Source organism: Anabrus simplex, chromosome 3 (assembly GCF_040414725.1).
Source record: "Anabrus simplex isolate iqAnaSimp1 chromosome 3, ASM4041472v1, whole genome shotgun sequence".
NCBI classification, from domain to species: Eukaryota; Metazoa; Arthropoda; class Insecta; order Orthoptera; family Tettigoniidae; genus Anabrus; species Anabrus simplex.
The window spans coordinates 275077335-275095255 of NC_090267.1; the positions used below are offsets into that span (position 1 = coordinate 275077335).

The 17921-nt window shown below is 41.6% G+C and overlaps 1 protein-coding gene across 1 annotated transcript in view; it reads right to left on the reverse strand.

The window, feature by feature from the left end:
* The window catches only part of LOC136866773 (apoptotic protease-activating factor 1), a 279902-nt gene that overhangs the window by 63678 nt on the left and 198303 nt on the right, over positions 1-17921 (reverse strand). Inside the window, exon 16 of the mRNA XM_067143881.2 lies at positions 2237-2531. Within this exon, the coding sequence (XP_066999982.2) occupies positions 2237-2531 (295 nt within the window). The remainder of the gene's footprint in view (positions 1-2236; positions 2532-17921) is intronic.

Consider the following 17921-nt stretch of genomic DNA (forward strand, 5'->3'; position numbering starts at 1 on the left):
TGACTTCAAAAAGGCATATGTTTCCATAGATCGGCAGACCCTGTTCAACATACTAGAGGAATTTCAAGTCGACAGGAAAACGAGGGAATTGATTAAACAAACTCTGACCAACACAACATCAAAAGTTAAGTTCTTGGGAGAAATTTCTGATCCGTTCGAAATCAGAACTGGTATCCGACAGAGAGATGGACTATCTCCACTACTATTCAATTTAGTTTTGGAAAAAGTGATTTGTGAATGGAGAAAAGAAACTAAAGGTATAAACATTGGCAGACTTCTTAAAGACAAAATTCACCTTGATTGCTTAGCTTTCGCAGATGACCTTGCGATCCTTTCGAACAACAGACAAGAAGCAATCCATTCCATAGAAAAATTGCACGAAATAGCCGCAAAAACTGGACTTCAAATTTCATTTGAAAAGACGCAGTTTATGGAAGGAACTAAATCAAAATTCGACAATCAACTATTAATCACCAAATGTGGAATAATTTCCCAAGTAGACAAATTCAAGTATCTAGGTGAAATTATTCAGCCAGCAGGGTTAAATCAGGAAGCTAACAAAGAAAGAACTGCTAAACTGCAAAGGGCTTACAAAATCACATGGAACAGATACAACAAAAGATGTATATCAAAAAATGCAAAATTACGACACTGCAATACAGTCATCAAACCAGAGACACTTTATGCATCTGAAACACTGATCATTGGCGGCAGGTCACAAATGAAAAGCATTGAGAAACAAGAGAGGAAAATTCTCAGAAAAATCCTAGGACCAAAGTTCGAAAATGGAATTTGGATGAAAAAGAAACCACACAAAAATTTTCAACTCACAGAAAAAATCACAGATAACATCAGAAAGAGACGACTAAAATTCCACGGACACCTACACAGAATGCATAACCACAGGCTGACAAAGAAAATTCTAAATCTAGCTCTAACGCTGAAAATCTGCAACAATTGGTTAGCAGAAATTCATGAAGATCTACAAGATCTACAAGATCTACAAGAAGACTGAGGATGAAACCATTCAAGATAGAATAAAATTTAGAAGCTTAGTAAACAAACATAAATTTGCAGAGAAACCAAAAAGAAAAAATACAGGCTGGACAGAAACATGCAGAAAGGAACACAGTGAAAAAACGAAGAGATATTTTGTGAAGAAAAGAATAAGAAACATTGTGCAAAATAAGTTCAAACGCACTCCACAGTTGGGCACAATAAATATAAAATAAATAAATAAATAAATAAATAAATAAATAAATAAATAAATAAATAAATAAATAAATAAATAAATAAATAATGTTATTTGCTTTATGGACTACTAACTACTCTTTTTAAGGTTTACGGAGATACTGAGGTGCCAGAACTGAGTCCTGCATGAGTTCTTTCACGTGCCACTAAATCTACCGACATGAGGCTGACGTATTTGAGCACCATGAAATACCACTGGACTGAGCCAGGATCGACCCTGTCAAGTGGAGGTCAGGACTCCAGCGCCTCAACCCTCTGAGCCACTCAGCCTGGCAGGAGTCACACTTCATTTACAACAGACTGTGCTGAGTGCCGTAACAGTCAGAAAAAAAGATTAAGAGAAATTTAATAATAATAATGTTATTTGTTTTAAGTCCCACTAACTACTTTTTAAGGTCTTCGGAGACGCCGAGGTGCCGGAATTTAGTCCCGCAGGAGTTCTTTAACGTGCCAGTAAATCTACCGACACGGGGCTATCGTATTTGAGCACCTTCAAATACCACTGGACTGAGCCAGGATCGAACCTGCCAAGTTGGGGTTAGAAGGCCAGCGCCTTAACCGTCTGAGCCACTCAGCCCGGCAAGAGAAATTTATTTCTTCTTCTAAACATTTTCAATGAAGCAAGGCCTTCATCAAAGAGTTTGCTTTGAGACTTTTTTATAGAAGGAAGAAGTGAATTAGAGATTCATACTGACAAATCTGCATTTCTAGCATTAATGTAAAAATAGTAAGTAATTTATTTCAGTTTGAGATTAGTACAAAAACTTATCAGCCTTAATAATAGATAAACACACCCCTTCTTTTTCCAGAAAAACAAATACAAACAGAGGTACGTGACCAGCCATCCAGGGTTAACAGTATTCATGCTGGTAATAAATAAAATGACTGAACTTTCATTGCCAAGACTTATAGTGCTGATTTCCTTCAATGAGTCTCACATAAAGTTAATTCCTTTGAAATAGACACACTATTCACACATACTTACCCACTGTGATCTTTGTATTCCACAACCATTTTGTTGTTTTCTATGTCCCATATTGAGATACTATGGTCAGATGCCGCAGCTACAACATACTGTCCATCTAATGAAACAGTGGCACAAACGTAAATGGCAGATTTCCTCTCTCCCATAGTGTGAAAGGAGATATTATTAGCAGAGATCAATTCAACAGCATTTTCATGAATGTCCCCATTCACAGTAGATTTGGACTTTAAGGATGTGCCCCACTTCCACACAGTGATAGACTCACTGGTTACAACAATCAGTAGATTTTCAGAATCTGAAAAAAGTTATCTTGAGAGCTGACAAACAAGCACTTCATATTACAGAATCCATACTATCTATATTATGAAGCAACAGTACTGTAATAATATTCTGAGTTGTGTAAATGGAAAGCATATTAAGTACAGGATTCCTTATACGGGGTATACAAATTTTCTGATGATGGTCGTCTGTGACTATAGGAACGAAACAATGAGATCCTGAAAGTTCTTGTGGAAAGCCAAAGCATCGACGGATGGGCACTACTCACAGTGACATGAGGGCAGACCTCTGATTTTTGCCAATGTGAATGGCAGACAGAAGTGGACACAGCATATTAGAGTTCTTACTTGTGAAAGAATGTTGGCATTGGCTAAAGCAAAGGGAGGGTTGTGAAGAGCATGGAAATGATAAAATATTTAGGCCTTGTAAATACAGCACCATCAGTGAGAGAAAAGACAAGCATTTACCAAGGGAGGAAAGATGTACGAGAGAAGCCTGGCACAATTAAGTAGCAGCAGAGCCAGACTGAACTGTAGCTCTATGATCAGAATTCAATGCTTACCAAGTGTGAGCACCTGGGAGGGAAATGTTAGTTTGTACTTTGACAAAAGAATATTAAATACTATTTTATACTATACTATACTATACTATACTATTTTAAATGCTAAGATCACAGAGTTTGATATTAAAAGAACACTACCCACCCATTCCTAAAATACTGCTCCTCCTTTGTGCTATTCCTGTTTCCAAGGAAAATATCCAACCTTCCCCTTAAATGTAAGAATACACAAAAAATATTTCTATTCATACAAATATCCAATACTGTTATTAGAAGTTTTGGACATATTTAATTGCCAGTACCCAGTATGTGTAAGAAAGGAACTATCAGAGAGTATTATGGTGTAGCAGTAGTGTATACATTGTAATTACACTGACTGACAGTGACAATGCAACACCAAGGAGGAGTGGTTCGAAACGGATGAAAGTTGGGGAAAAAACAGAGACGGCACGGACGAATAATTGATGTTTATTTCAAACCGATATGCAGGTTACACAATGCGCACGGCATCGACTCAGTAGGATGCAGGACCACCGCGAGCGGCAATGCACGCAGAAACACGTCAAGGTACAGAGTCAATAAGAGTGCGGATGGTGTCCTGAGGGATGGTTCTCCATTCTCTGTCAACCATTTGCCACAGTTGGTCGTCCGTACGAGGCTGGGGCAGAGTTTGCAAACGGCGTCCAATGAGATCCCACACGTGTTCGATTGGTGAGAGGTCCGGAGAGTACGCTGGCCACGGAAGCATCTGTACACCTCGTAGAGCCTGTTGGGAGATGCGAGCAGTGTGTGGGCGGGCATTATCCTGCTGAAACAGAGCATTGGGCAGCCCCTGAAGGTACGGGAGTGCCACCGGCCGCAGCACATGCTGCACGTAGCGGTGGGCATTTAACGTGCCTTGAATACGCACTAGAGGTGACGTGGAATCATACGCAATAGCGCCACAAACCATGATGCCGCGTTGTCTAGCGGTAGGGCGCTCCACAGTTACTGCCGGATTTGACCTTTCTCCACGCCGACGCCACACTCGTCTGCGCTGACTATCACTGACAGAACAGAAGTGTGACTCATCGGAGAACTCGACGTTCCACCATTCCCTCATACAAGTCGCTCTAGCCCGGCACCATGCCAGGCGTGCACGTCTATGCTGTGGAGTCAATGGTAGTCTTCTGAGCGGACGCCGGGAGTGCAGGCCTCCTTTAACCAATCGACGGGAAATTGTTCTGGTCGATATTGGAACAGCCAGGGTGTCTTGCAAATGTTGAAGAATGGCGGTTGACGTGGCGTGCGGGGCTGCCACCGCTTGGCGGCGGATGCGCCGATCCTCGCGTGCTGACGTCACTCGGGCTGCGCCTGGACCCCTCGCACGTGCCACATGTCCCTGCGCCAACCATCTTCGCCACAGGCGCTGCACCGTGGACACATCCCTATGGGTATCGGCTGCGATTTGACGAAGCGACCAACCTGCCCTTCTCAGCCCGATCACCATACCCCTCGTAAAGTCGTCTGTCTGCTGGAAATGCCTCCGTTGACGGCGGCCTGGCATTCTTAGCTATGCACGTGTCCTGTGGCACACGACAACACGTTCTACAATGACTGTCGGCTGAGAAATCACGGTACGAAGTGGGCCATTCGCCAACGCCGTGTCCCATTTATCGTTCGCTACGTGCGCAGCACAGCGGCGCATTTCACATCATGAGCATACCTCAGTGACGTCAGTCTATCCTGCAATTGGCATAAAGTTCTGACCACTCCTTCTTGGTGTTGCATTTGCTCTGTCAGTCAGTGTATTTAGACTGAGTGAATTAATCACAAGAACCAGAGAACTGCTTCTGATGAGGTTTTCACTAATGTATTGTACCAGAAACGCTGGTCTAGCACTGGTTTTGAAATGTGGCAAGTGTGGTAGTAGCCAGCTCGAACTCGCCAAGGCTAAGTTACGTCAATCATAGAACTTTCCTTTTCCTTCTACCCTTAATATAACTCGTATATTAATTATGGTACAAATATGAGAGTAACATCACCGTACACCCCATTTTCATACCTCCAATGCTACCAGATTTCAATTCAAATCCATCACAGATTTAGAAAGTTATTGGGAGGAATGAAACAGCTGCAGTCTCTGTGACTTCAGTATAAAAGAGAGGCGAGAATTGGACACAAATGAGTCTTGTCCCACAGTCAAACCTGTACGGTTGACTTCTGGTGGTTGTCAGTGCTACAATACGTTGATGTTATAGAGTAGAAGCCTTCGATACTCTGCAAAAATCTTGTTACATTTCTCTGTATACGGACATAGCCCTGTAGTTAGACAGTGTGATTTTGAACATTTTCAAGTGACTAAAATCTTGTGTATCAGAACTTACAATTCTTGCGTTCATGAACTGTGAATCGATACCTAAGAGTTTTCACGAATAAAACTTGACATACTAGTAACTTTCTTAACTTTAAACACAATCTTACGAGTGAAGGGACTAATTTTACTCAATAGTTTGCATTCTAACAGTGTAGTATATAAATGTAAAGGTGTGTGTGAACAGGATAATTTCACATTAGGCATTTTACTTCTAACACCCAGAAATGATTGTCATTTAACTCACTGTGAATAATATTCCCACGGCATCTAACAGTGTTCATTTCAATAAATAAACTCTCCAAATAACTGTAAATAGAATCAAAGTGATCTTGGAACCCTAGAGGACATGACGAGCGTTTGCATCCTCAATTCTCCAAATACTTAGAGCATGAATTACCTTTGTTTTTTTGTGTGCTTAATTTTACAAGTGCAAGTGATATTAGGAAGTGTGCAGATTTGATTCCATTAACATTCGGCTGTAAAATCTTGTTTGAGTTCCTTAATTTTTCACCTCAAGTTAGACACTAGTGCAGTTCACTTTAAAGAAGTGTCTTGTATCTGATTCCATTGACATTCAACACAAACTATCAGCATTTCTTTAATCCCTTCATGGGAACAGTGCAAATCAATTATAAATTACACCTCCTTACTCATCCATCCTACCAGTTCAGGGGACTTATACATGTGCTTGCTCCACTATTCCACGTGAGTGAATCCTGCAACTTGAACTCCGAGACCTTCTAGAACATCTGGAATTTCAAGACCAACCCTCAAAGGATTGGTACATGGTTCTATGGTGCCGAGGTGTGTTCCATAGTGAGGACAGGAGGAGTAGAGGTTCGATGCAGAACATCGCCAGCAGCAGGAGCACATCGTGCCTAACTAATCTCCAACTGTACTGAGGTGGTATAATCTTGACTTTGTTTAATAAATCAACAGTTTAAAATAGACATGAACTTCATTCGAAGCAAAACCCTCTCACTCTCTGTACAAGCTCCAATTTAATGTACCGTACACGCCTTGCGCTCATCTCATGCTCTTCAAGCTTTAAAGTACAGGCATTTCCTGGTATAGTATAGAATATTTGTTGAGGAAGATTTAGGTGTATGAACCATTAATACATGACAAAAGGGAGCCAACTAGTGGCAATTTTATTGAAGGAAGTCAAAGAAGGATGCCATTGGAGCACTTTCTTCACTTACACTGCCCAAACAATCAAAGATAGACCCAGGTATGTATGGAAGACCTCACATCAAAAACTCTACAAAAAAGCATCCCAGATGGTATATTCTTATCTGTAAAATATAGTCCTCAGTAAGCATTTGTGTTATGAAAAATTTAAAAACACATTGAGATTAATCATGTAACCCTTATCAAAACAAATTGTAATCATCTTTTTAATGAAAGTGCAGGAATGGCTTAAATATTGTATGGGGAGTATACCAGGAGGTACACCTCAACCCCGTGCATTTAAATGAAGCGCCTTGAAGAACGCTATCTATCACATAAAACTTGAAACAACTAGTGCAAGAAGTTGGGACGTTGGTCAACAGGTGTCACTACTAAAGTGATAGAGTAATGTGTTATTTTAAGGTTTCCTAACCTGACTAGATTACTTTTTCTTTGTGTGTGTATCACGGTTTGCAACACTTCTAGCTCTTCCTGCCAACTTGGGATCTCAACCAATAGAAAAATTCATGTATTTATGTTTCTGCCAATCACATGGTTCTTGTAACTTTTCAGTTGTCCAATAAAATGAGAGGGTGTTTAGTCCAGAGCCTTCTCGAACCTTCCTCTCGGGTATAAAAGCTGACGCTTTTTCAAGTTAACTTGTCTTAATGATTGTCATGTTACTGAGTGTGTGTATTAAGAGAGGAGGCAGGGACCCTCATCCATTGGCAGGCAGAACGTAATGGCCACCATTTTTCTATCTCGGTAGTTATTTTCGCAAGCTGACTCAAGGGGAAGGTTCCAATCTTTAAATATGTAGCAGTCAATTTCCTAAAATGTAAACTTTCTTCCTTCTCATGTAAAAGTTTGAGTAAGTCAAAAGTACTTAAACTGAAAACCGGGGGTAGAGAGTGTGTTACCCTCTCGAATTCCCCTTCAATTAATCTTGAGGCGTCTACGATTTTGTAACTGTTTTCACTATTGTAAATTGGAACTTAACTTGTCCATCTAGTCACCTCAGTAGTTTGAGATTAGCCTCTGCATCGTCGGACCACAAGCCCAAGTAGGGTTTTATTCTTTGATTTCAAGGAGTGCAAGTTTCTGTCTCCATACCTTTTGATTTTTGGGCCAGTAATTGAACCTGTTATTTTCCACGAAGGCCCGATAGAATGGGTACTCGATACCCCTGTGTAAACTTAAAAGACAACTGATATGGTCTTGTAAATTGTAGGTTGTGCCTAGAGAGGCCTGAAAGTTTAAATTTTATTGAGCAAAGATGCTCTAATCACTAGTGTAAAAGTAAAGGTTGCCTTGAGCAGGCTGTAAGGGTTTGGGAGCGTAGTCTCCTTGGTTGAATTATAGAGCATAGAGGCTCATTTCTTGCAATGTAATAGATATTTGTGTAAATACTGAGTGGTGCCTTTGGAAGGCCGTAACCTGTAATCGCTGGAGCAAAGTGCTCTTGAAAATTGTGTTTTAAATATCCTGTAAAAGAAATTGGGAGATTCATCTCCTTGACTATCTGTCTAAACGCAACATTAGTGATGTTAGGACCTTTTATGAGCTTGAAGCTCAAATTGTAACTTATCAATTCTTGGTTTTTCTGTTTTTTTCCTACCTTGTACCAAACAAGCTCTGTACCTGAAATCTTGTTGTTTTGTTCAAATTTAGTATCTGAAAAAAAATAATATATATAACCTTTTTTTTAAAGTTTTAAATTAATCTTTGACTGTCATAGATAGACCCATTCAAACCAGCACCTTCTTTCACCTCTTTGTTCCACGAAAACACCGTATCAGGCAGAAAGGAGTGAACTGACAGGTACGTAGCCAGAAGAGCCTTGGAAAAAAAACCACTGAACTACGTACATACATCAAGAGAAAAGCAACTAATGTTGTCAACGAGGATTCTTATAAGGTCTATCACCATAAATTTGAAACTTCTCCCCAGGGATCATACATACCGGGTGGTTTCACCTGCCCCTTGCAATCTAGTTTTATGCAACCCACAGTGTTTACCACAATTCTGAAATATGAAGGTCCCTCTCCCTAAATCGGGGTACACCGAGCTTGATAGCTGTAGTTCCTTAAGTGCGGCCAGTATCCAGTATTCGGGAGATAGTGGGTTCGAACCCCACTGTCGGCAGCCCTGAAGATGGTTTTCCGTGGTTTTCCATTTTCACACCAGGCAAATGCTGGGGCTGTACCTTAATTAAGGCCACGGCCACTTCCTTCTCAGTCCACAGTCCTAGCCCTTTCCTGCCCCATCCTCGCCATAAGACCTATCTGTGTCGGTGCGACATAAAACCAATAGCAAGAAAAAACGGGGTAATAACTAGATGTGTGGTTATGGGCTAGAAAACAGCAGGAATCATGAGTGCCACTGTTAATTTGTTATGAGTACCATGAATGAAGCCATAAAACTAGCACAGATACGAAGACATGTATTGAATAAGCTGAGAACTACCTGCTGCATGTCAAGCCTCACAATAGCTCACTTGCCAGGGGTGCGTCGGAGATGTGAAAGTGAACACTGCTTGAGGGTTAGGAGGTTCAAATCCCATGCAAGTATTTTCCTTTTTCTTTTACAGCCAACTGCCTGGGATGTGGCCAGGTTGCATACTTAAGTTTTCACAGACCAATTTGTTTATTTGGCCCTGAAAATATCCGTTGGTATGATGGCATATGGTATGGAGCTGGTTTGGAAGAGGTTACGAAACATGTGACATTATTTTAGTTGTTGATGTTGTTTAATGCAGCATCTACTTGAATTGATGACCTCTGTGGTCGATACAGCATTGCGCGTGATGTTGTAAGGATCGTCTGGCACATTGCAACATTTCTGGTGCAACAGATCGACGTGCCTCTGTGATGATCTATCTAAAGTGACCAGGAATGGCTGGCTCCTGTGCATACACCAGTTGTTGTAGACAGCCCTACAGAAAAAAATCCACGGGCATAAGATCGACCAATCTCGTGGGCCAGGTGACAGGTCCTCCCCTTCCTATCCATTTATCAGGATACGTCGCATGGAGATGGTTCTGAATAACAACCATCATGTGCGGTGTAGTTCCATCATGTTGAAACAATATCCTGCAGCGGTCAAGGAGTGGGCCATGTTCCAAGAATGGAGGTAGTTCATCTTAGAGAAACTGCAGATAGTGTTCTCTCGTCAGAAGTCCCTCAAAGAAATGGGGACTAATGAGGTGATTGCCTTTAATGTCACGCCATACATTCACACCCCACTGCACCTGGAGAGGTACCAGTCTTACCCAATGGGGATTATCCACACTCCAGTTATGTATATTATGGCGATTAATGATTCCATTGTTGTGGAACCGGGCTTCGTCTGTAAAAAGGTTGCTAAAAAGGCTGGGTCAGTATCCACATGCTGTAGGGTGCATTGACAGAATGCCACCCAGGCTTCAAAATCATGATCATGCAGTTCCTAGTGTAAGTGCAGATGGTATGGGTGAAACAGCTGGGTATGCAATATCCACATAACAAATACCCGGCTGATGTTAGTCTCCCATGCCTGTGTGCTAGTGTGAGGGTTATGCCAGATAGCATCCACGACAACCTCTTCAATGTGAGCAAACGTCATGGGATGATCTTCCCAAGAAATGCAGTAGCCCGCAGCCATCTTTCCACACTCTGAAATGTCATGCCTGTCAGTTGTAATCTATCCAGATAGCGTTCTTGACACAGGCATTGTGCCTGGTGTGCATTCTGTCTAGCTTCTCTATAGATGAGTGACATATCCACATACTCATCGCTGAATACATCATAAAGCAGTGAATCTGTGTGTTGTGTTGTGACTTGCCTCGAAGGAAGGGAGTTCGCCCAGTCATTGCATCTTGTTTTTGTTCCAATGGGGTGCATTTCGTCCTACCTATGGTCTGTGAAGCTTAGAACATGTATGACATGGCTAACTGGGGTGGACAACCTGGTATATACAGTGCCTTTTCGGTGGCAGTATGCAACGGTACACAGTACCGGCACCTTTTTCTTAAAAAAAGAATGAACTGGATATTATGCAGAATTTCCTATCAAATTTTCCTATGAATTGTTGGTTTACAGCTTAAAATCAAGCTTCATTGTCTACTTTTGTTACATGCATATGAGAACATTACTGAGGTTTCTGTAAACTGCCATTCCAAAATAATCATTCTTGTCCCATTAACCATTTTGTGTCAACAATTCAAAGTTAAAAAAAAAAGAGAGAGATAATCTTTGTCTTGCTCTTTCTTATCCTTCCACATTTTTGGTTACTGGAATACAATTGAGAAGACGGTTGATTTTTTCACCTTTCTGTAAATGAACTGTTCTTGTCAAGGACATTAATAGCATTCATATTTTTTAATTTTTTCTTTTAACAAGTTGCTTTACCTAAATTTATAACTTTCATTTCTGTGTTGACATTTGACCTTGAACTTCAATAAAGGTAAAACCGAGCTCGATAGCGGTGTGCGCTTAAGTGCAGCCAGTATCCAGAATTCGAGAGATAGTGGGTTCGAAACCCATTGTCGGCAGCCCTGAAAATGGTTTTCCGCAGTTTCCCATTTTCACACCATGCAAATGGGCTGTAACCTAATGAAGGCCACGGCCGCTTCCTTCCCACTCCTAGCCCTTTCCTGTCCCATCTTCGCTGAAAGACTTATCTGTTAAAGTCAAAGAAATATTAATGTTTTTTTTATTCCACATATTCAATACATAAAGAGTGATTTTAATTAAGAATTAAATCTTATGAAGAAAATTATAGGGACATGTTTTGCCCTTTATTTAAAGGCATCTTCAGCCTTAATCTCAAACCTGAAAGATTATAAATTAGGATCCTCATTGTTCTTAATTGTAGTTTTTTTTAAGGTAAATTACAAATTATAAAAGTGAGGATGATAAGCATCAAAAGATGAGTGAGAGGGATGACTGTAGTTAATGTATTCTTATAATAAAGCCTTAATAAAGCCTTACGAACAGTTGTAATTTATATACTTTTTTGAATGTCCTTGTCCAAAAATGTGGTAACAAGTTGCATGTTAGTAGTTCTATAAGAACACAAACTGCTGCGTCGAATCTTGTTAAACAGCGCCCTGTATTGGTTGAGGGCGTTAGAAATAAGTTTGGAGCCTAAACAGTTCAAACTTTAGAATAATGACTGTACCGGGCGGTACACCTCCACGCCGCGAATTCAAATATTGCGCCAGTTGAAATCCCTCTACAGGAGGAAGCCTGAACTTTAACAATCTGTATTAAATCAAAGGTTTCTCGGAAGATGTCTCTACTGTAAATTTCGAAGTGTTCTGAACTATGTCTGTTTCGATTTGTATTTGTTTGCTCTGTAGTAAGAAGTGTGGACATTCTCTTCTAGATGGCACTACTTAAGAACTATAATTGTGCACCCTAGTGAGAAGTGAAAGAACTGGTTTTTTTTAAAGAAATTTGGTATTCATAAGTTTGTTCTTTGTTAAATTTCTTTCAGTCATTTTTTGAGTTGGCAGTATAACCCTTCTCTTTCCGCCAGTTTTGAATTTAACCAATCTGTAATTTCTGTAATTAATTTTCCTTCAATCATAGCTTTCTTCCTCAGGTTTCCATGTGTAATTCCTCGTCTACCAATAAAGTTGAAGGGGTGTGTCTTCTTCATTCTTGAAAGGTCTCGAATTTTCCACGAGGGTATAAAACTGCTGATTTTTTGGTCTCGGGGCCACTTCAGTAACATCTTTCGCAGTGTGTGAACATATATAGCAGGGGGCGGGAAGCGCCTCCTTCTCCAAGCAGCAGTTCATCTACAAGGTAATGGCCTGTTAACATCTTAATTTCTTGCTAGCTCAGCAGTTTTAACCCGCGGGGGAAGGTTCGAGTTCTTTTAATGTAAACCTTACTGTATTCATGTAAATTAGCCACAATTTGGGATAGAGAGTGCTTAACCCTCTCGAACTCCCCTTCATTTTTAATTTGAGGTGACTATGTTTTCGTAACCTTTTTTCTCTTCCTTCTTAAAGTCTTAAACTTATTTGCCAACTAGTCACCTCCCTAGTATGGGATTAGCCCCTGTATAACTGGCCGAGTGCCACCTAGGTTTTAAGAAGTTTCATGTAGGAGTGCAAGCTACGCCTCCAGTCAATTTGTTTTTTGGGCCATTTAATTAACCCAGTGTTTGTTTCTTCATGTGAAGGCCCTGTAGGTTGGGTACAAGATACCCCTGTTTCACTGTATGTGTGCCTTAAGGACAGTTAGGAAAAAAGGTTGTTGTAGCCTTTGACAGGCTTGTAAAATTGAGAGCGGGTCTGCTCTTTTCATCTTAACATTGTAATTAGGAGCAAGTGCTCCTTGTACTTAAGGGTTTTCTGCCCTTTAGCTATTGTGGTGGTGAGCTGAGAGCTCAGAAATTAATCTTGGGGCTCGAAGCCCAAAGTTTGTAACAATTGTAATTTCTTAAATTGTTTTCCTGCTACTCTGTTGTCGTTATGTGTTGATTTTGAAAAGAAAATATAACCTTTGTTAAAGTTTTAAATTAACTTTAATTTCGTAAGTTGAGACCTATTCCCGCCCGCACCTTCTTTCACCTCTAACTACCACGGATAACTCCGTAACAAGTGGTAGCAGAGCGTGGTTGAATGGGTCTCAATTTAGCCCCTTTTGATGGCTAAACATTGTTTTCGTTTCGAACTCTAACAATTTTCTCAGTTGCTGGAATTTTTTTTATTTTTCTAAAAGTTTTCTGTCATCATGTCCGGCTCTCGCGACGTCCTCCATCCCGGCTATTTGCGCAAGGAGGAATTGATCTATGAATTAACGATCAGGAATGTTCAATCTGGAGGCACGGTTGCGATAGACACCAATAAGTTAAAAGATTCCCTTGATTTGCCTATTACCATCCCGACTTTGGGAGAAAAAGAGATCGATGACGCTCTCTGCACGATCACTGATGCTACTGAGCTAGCATCTGTAGTTAGTTTTTTTGAAGTAAGTGATCCATCTCCTAATCAACTCAAAAGAGTACAGGCCAGATTGTACCACTTTTATAATAGGGTATGTGATCTATTGTCCTTGAAGTTAAATGACCTTCAGGGTAAGGAAGCTAGTGCTGTTGCTGAAAACTTGTCTAAAATGTCTAGCAAAGTTAGCCATTTGTTATCTGGATCTGCTATTCCAAAAACCGACCAGCCTATGGTAGTAAATATCGTAAGTGGGGAGGATTCCTCTAAAGAGGAAGGAGGTAGTACTGTGGAGGCTACACAACGAACATCTGCCCCATTAGAAACGGTGTCCGATCGTCGCACGTCCATTCCACCCTTCGTGTTAAATAATGCTCCTTCTGAATCTGCTTCTCCGCCACTTAGGCCCCTTCCTACTACGTCCCCGGGTTTCAGCAGTTTGGCCCATCCTTTAGCAATGTTACTTAGGGGTATTTCCAAGTTTTCGGTTAACTCCATCAGTGAGGTAATTTCATTTTTGAGATTTTTGGTCGAGTTCCAAGATCATGCCCTAGTATTTTCCCTCTCTGCTTCCCAAATTCTTAAAATTATTTATCCATATGCCATAGGTGTCCTCTCAGACAAAATAGTCAGGGCAATTGCTGAACAGTCATCATTGAAGACTTTCACGCACACCTTCTCGCAAACTTCATTCCGGCTCGAGCTAGGTCATCGCTTATTCAAAAGCACTACTATCGGGTACAGCGTCTAGACGAAAGTCTTGCCGACTTCATCCAGGACATCAAATTTTATACCAGGGTGTTTGCTCTTCATTTTCCCGAAGATCAAATTGTTCATGCTATTGTGGAAGGTATTTCACCATCCTACAGGTCATATTTGTGTTTTGCGGCGTGCCCGCAAACCTTTTCTGAGCTTGAAGCATTGGCCGTATCAGCCGAAGGAGTTAGATATGCTGATACATTGCGTGTCGTGAAAGAACCCCCTCCATCCTCTAGTAGTTTTCGGCCTCCTCCTCGCCAACCAGTCACCGCCCGTAAATGTTATGCTTGTGGGTCGCCTGATCATCTTCGGAACAAGTACCCATCAATTAAATCTAATGGGACAAGGAATGGAGCAGGGTCATCTCAAGGCTGTTTTAAATGCGGCGCATTTTCCCATATCGCCAAGAATTGCCCAAATTCGAAGAGCACCCCCTCCTGCTCAACTTCTGGTGCAACTTCCACCAATGCCAATAATAATAAGTGACTAGTGGCTTCGGCTGAGTCGGCGAACCCATCTTCCCGAGACTCAGCCCCAAGTAAACATGTCGAAATTTCAGGGAAAACTCAGTCTTGAAATTTATCTTTTGAATACCCCTGCACCTGTTCCTTTTCTCAAAATCGAATTGAATAATGAGCCCGTAACTGCTCTTTTAGATTCAGGCAGTGTTTGTTCCATTATTTTGGCTGAATGGTATTCCACATTAAAATCTATTTGTAAACTTCCTGATTTTTGTTCGACTTCGGTTTGATACGTTTCGGCTAATTCTTCTCCATTAGAAATTTTAGGCTCCTTAAATGCCAAGATTCGGATTTCTAAATTTGCTTGGAAAGTTAAATTGTTTGTGGCAAAGCACTTGTCTTGCCCCATTATATTGGGGGCCGACTTCATGTCCCATACTGGTCTAGTGCTCGATCTTCAGAGCAAGTCGTGCACATTCAAATTTGCTTCTAATTGTAAAACCCCTTTACTTAAATGTTGTTCTGTGTCATGCTCATCTGTTTCGCCTACCCAGGAGGAGATGTTGTTAGATCTTAGACATCTACCTGAGGAGCAGGCTGATAGTATTCGTAAGCTGTGTCAGTCATTTCCAGAGGTTTTCTCGGATACTCTTGGTGTTACTGACCTTATTGAATACAAGATTGAGGTTACGGATTCCATCCCCGTCAGATTTCCACCTTATAGACTATCTCCGCCTAAAATGAAGGCTCTGAAAGAGATCATAGATCAGATGTTGAAGGATGACATTATTCGGCCCTCTAAGTCGGCGTATTCATCGCCTATTTTCCTTGTTCCGAAACCGCAAGGTGGCTTCAGGCCTGTGATTGATTATAGGGCTCTCAATCGGAAGGTGGCGTTACAATCTGTGCCCCTTCCCGACCTGCATTCTTGTTTTTCATGGTTTCGTAAAGCTAAGTTCTTCACCGTATTAGACCTCAATCAGGCTTATAACCAGATACCGCTAGCAGAGGAATCCAAACATCTGACAGCTTTTGCCATGGATTGGAACTTGTACGAATACAACCGCGTGCCTTTTGGGCTCCCCACGGGAGCAGCTGTACTCACTATACTGCTAGACAGGGTCTTCTCCGACATCAAGTTTGAGTACTTATACCACTATCTTGATGATGTCGTCGTATTTTCGGAGACCTTCGAAGAACACCTAGATCATCTGAGAGAAGTTCTCAATCGCCTTCGTAAGGCTGGGTTAACTGTGAAGTTGTCCAAGGTCGCCTTCGCTAAGCCTTCCATGTCATTCCTAGGGCATATTGTGTCGCCCGATGGTGTTGCAGTCGATCACTCTAGAACACAGGCCATCCGTGATTTCAAGCCTCCCAAGGACATCAAAGGTATTGCTAGGTTCGCTGGTATGGTGAATTTCTTCAGGAAATTTATTCCAAATTTCGGCAATAGAGCGGCGCCCTTGAACTTACTATGTAGGAAAGGCGTCAAATTTGAGTGGGGACCTTCTCAACAAGCCGCTTTTGAAGATCTTAAACTGGCTCTGTGTAATGCCCCTGTTCTTGCAATGCCGGATTTCTCAAAGAAATTCATCGTCGAAACCGACGCGTCGTCGTCGGCAGTGGCTACGGTCCTTCTTCAAGAGACCGAACTAGGGAGGCGACCCATCGCCTATGCATCTAGGACTCTTTCGGCTCAAGAAGCCAAGTATTCCATCTATGAACTTGAGGGTTTGGCTGTCTTGTTTGCGCTAGAAAAGTTCCGCCTTTATCTGGAACAGTCAAGTTCGACTTGGAGACTGATAACCAAGCCTTAAGCTGGGTCTTAGGTAGGCCGCGTCGTACTGGTCGTATAGCCCGGTGGGCCATCCGAATTTCTGCCTTCCAATTTGACGTTAGGCATATCAGAGGTACTGAAAATGTTGTGGCAGACGGACTAAGCCGTATGTTTTCCAATGATGTAGAGACCCATGAACAGGTTCATAGTTCTTCACCTCCTGAGTCCATACTACCTGAGGTTAATGCCATTCTGACTGATGCTCCCATGTTATTTAGGGATATTGAAAAATATCAACATGAAGATCCAGTGCTGGCTCCCATTATGGAAACCCTTTCTTCTGGGGAACATGTTGTCCCTTATGTATTGAGGAATGGTGTTCTATGTTGCCCGTCGGGGCATGATAAGATGATGAAAGTAGTGGTTCCAGCGGTTCTTGTGCCCATGATCTTTAAGTACTATCATGAGACCCCATCGAGGGGGCATTTAGGCATCTTCAAAACTTGTGAAAAGATCCGTGAAAGGTTTATTTGGAAAGGTATGGACGGTGAAATTCGTGAACTAGTTAAAGCTTGTAAACCTTGCTTGCTTAGTAAACCCACCATGTCCACCAAGGTAGGCCTATTGTCTTCTCATCAAGCATCGCGCCCAATGGAACGTCTGTATATCGACTACGTCGGTCCCTTCCCCCAGTCAAAGGGGAATGCCAACAAGTTCATCCTAGTGTGTGTAGATGGCTTCACTAGATTCTCATGGTTATTTCCGACTAAGCTGGCTACCGCTCAGTCCACCATTTCCTGTTTAAATTCTATCTTTGCTTCTTTTGGTCCTTGTCAATATATCGTGTCCGACAATGCGAAAGCTTTCACTTCGAATCTTTTCCGTAAATTTTGTTTTGATCTATCTGTCTCTCATGTAACAACTTCGGCTTACTATCCTCAACCATCTCTGGCTGAACGGGTCAATCGTAATCTGAGGTCGGTGCTGATTGCATATCATCATGAAGATCATTCTAGGTGGGACACGTCCGTGCATTGGCTAGCTTTTGCTTTGAATTCGGCGGTTCATGAATCTCATTAAGTTTACTCCAGCTTCCTTGATGTTCAAGTTTGTTCCCAACATGCCGCTCTCTAACCTTCGGTCTCTTAGTGATATTCTACCCGAGACAATAGACCCAGAGAACATTAAAGAACTTTGGAAGAAGGCTAAGGCCAATCTTAAAGTGTCTCATGGAAAGGTAAGGGAAAGATATGATCGTGGACGGAGACCCACCAATTTGAAGGTAAGCGACCAAGTAATGGTCAAGAATTTTGTTCCCGCGGGCAAGCTTGCCCCCAGATTTCATGGGTCGTGTATTATTCTCGATTTCCATACACCCATTACTTTA